Source organism: Hippopotamus amphibius, chromosome 3 (genome assembly GCF_030028045.1).
Source record: "Hippopotamus amphibius kiboko isolate mHipAmp2 chromosome 3, mHipAmp2.hap2, whole genome shotgun sequence".
In the NCBI taxonomy this organism is placed as follows: domain Eukaryota; kingdom Metazoa; phylum Chordata; class Mammalia; order Artiodactyla; family Hippopotamidae; genus Hippopotamus; species Hippopotamus amphibius.
In genome coordinates this window covers 114,534,500-114,536,014 of record NC_080188.1, presented here as the reverse complement: position 1 = coordinate 114,536,014, position 1,515 = coordinate 114,534,500, and the positions used below count along the sequence as shown (strand labels likewise).

Genomic DNA, 1,515 nt, shown 5'->3' with positions numbered 1-1,515 from the left:
TTTTTGTGTCCCCAAATAGAGAGTGACATTATTTATCCAAGAGAATTTTTTGGTTAAAGTTGGTGATTATACTTGGAAGGCATGGGTTAATTCGACATTGATGATTCAAGATTGTATATTTAGTCAGATGCGTGACAGATAAAGAATGATGAGTATTTCTTTTGTTCGTAGAATAGAACAATTTCCTTCTCTCATGTTTTTCTCAGCAGATGGCACCAAGCAGGTCCACAGAAGGGGACAGAAATCACACCTCTGTGGCCATGTTTGTTCTCCTGGGACTCTCAGATGATAAAGAGCTGCAGCTCATCCTCTTTCCAATCTTCCTAGGGATCTACCTTGTGACCCTAATCTGGAACCTGGGTCTTATCATCCTAATCAGGATGGACTCCCACCTCCACACACCTATGTACTTTTTTTTCAGTTTCCTGTCTTTTATCGACATCTGCTATTCTTCTTCCGTCACCCCAAGGATGCTTTCAGATTTCTTAAAAGTTGAACAAACCATTTCCTTCATAGCCTGTGCCACCCAGTACTTTGTTGGATCCTGGATGGGCCTGAGTGAGTGCTGCCTCTTGGCCGTCATGGCCTATGACAGGTGTGTTGCTATTGGCAGCCCTCTGCAGTACTCAGCCATCATGGCCCCTGACTTCTGCCAGAGGATGGTTGCTTGGGCCTTTGGGAGTGGTTTCCTTGGTAGCTTAGTACAAACAGTCCCTTGCTTTCATCTCAACTTCTGTGGACCAAATATCATTCAGCATTTCTTCTGTGACATACCCCAGGTTATTTCCTTGTCTTGCTCCAATCCCTTCATCAGCCAAATGATTGTTTTTCTGACTGCTATATTTTTTGGGTTAGGTTCTTTTCTTGTTATCCTCTTATCCTATGGTTTCATTGCAGTTTCCATTCTGAAAATATCCTCCATCAAAGGTAGTGTCAAGGCGTTCAATACCTGCTCCTCCCACGTGGCAGCTGTGACACTCTTCTATGGTGCGGGCCTCTCCGTGTACCTGCCTCCTAGCTCTAGCCACCCCAAGAAGCAGGACAAGGTGCTGTCCATGTTCTATGTTATCCTCATTCCCATGTTAAATCCTCTTATATATAGTCTGAGGAACAAGGAGATCAAAGAGGCCCTCAAGAGAGCGAGTAAGAGGGCCACACATTTATCTCAGTAAGAATAATATTTGAGCAGATATTACTTCTCCAATAAGAAAGAAAGGGTAGGAACATGTAAGTGATGTTTTGTAGGTCCGAAGGAGAGCTCGGTAGAGAGAAGGAATAAAAACTTGACTTCTTGATTCCTGTGTCATTATATTTAGTGGCCGCCACTAAATGATGTGTCTGAGGCAGTGTCATTGACATTGAATTCTGTTAAAAAGTCTGTTTCCATGATTAGACCCAGGTAGACTAAACCCTGTGTTTTGAAAACAGAGGTTCTGATCAATATCATATGTAGAGAAATGATAAGAGCCTAGAAAGCCACAGAGACTGATCTATTCTCCACTGATTTTCTTTCTT

General features: G+C 42.7%; 1 protein-coding gene across 1 annotated transcript; it reads left to right on the top strand.

Annotated features, from left to right (window-relative positions):
• Window positions 1–209: 209 nt before the first annotated feature.
• Window positions 210–1,172, top strand: LOC130848715 (olfactory receptor 1440-like). Its single transcript, XM_057727120.1, has one exon. The coding sequence runs from the start codon at window positions 210–212 to the stop codon at window positions 1,170–1,172; it is 963 nt and encodes a 320-aa protein (XP_057583103.1).
• The last annotated feature ends 343 nt before the right edge of the window (window positions 1,173–1,515 follow it).

Excerpts from the sequence above, each read along its gene's own strand:
- LOC130848715 (XM_057727120.1), top strand. The coding sequence starts at position 210 with ATGGCACCAAGCAGGTCCACAGAAGGGGACAGAAATCACACCTCTGTG.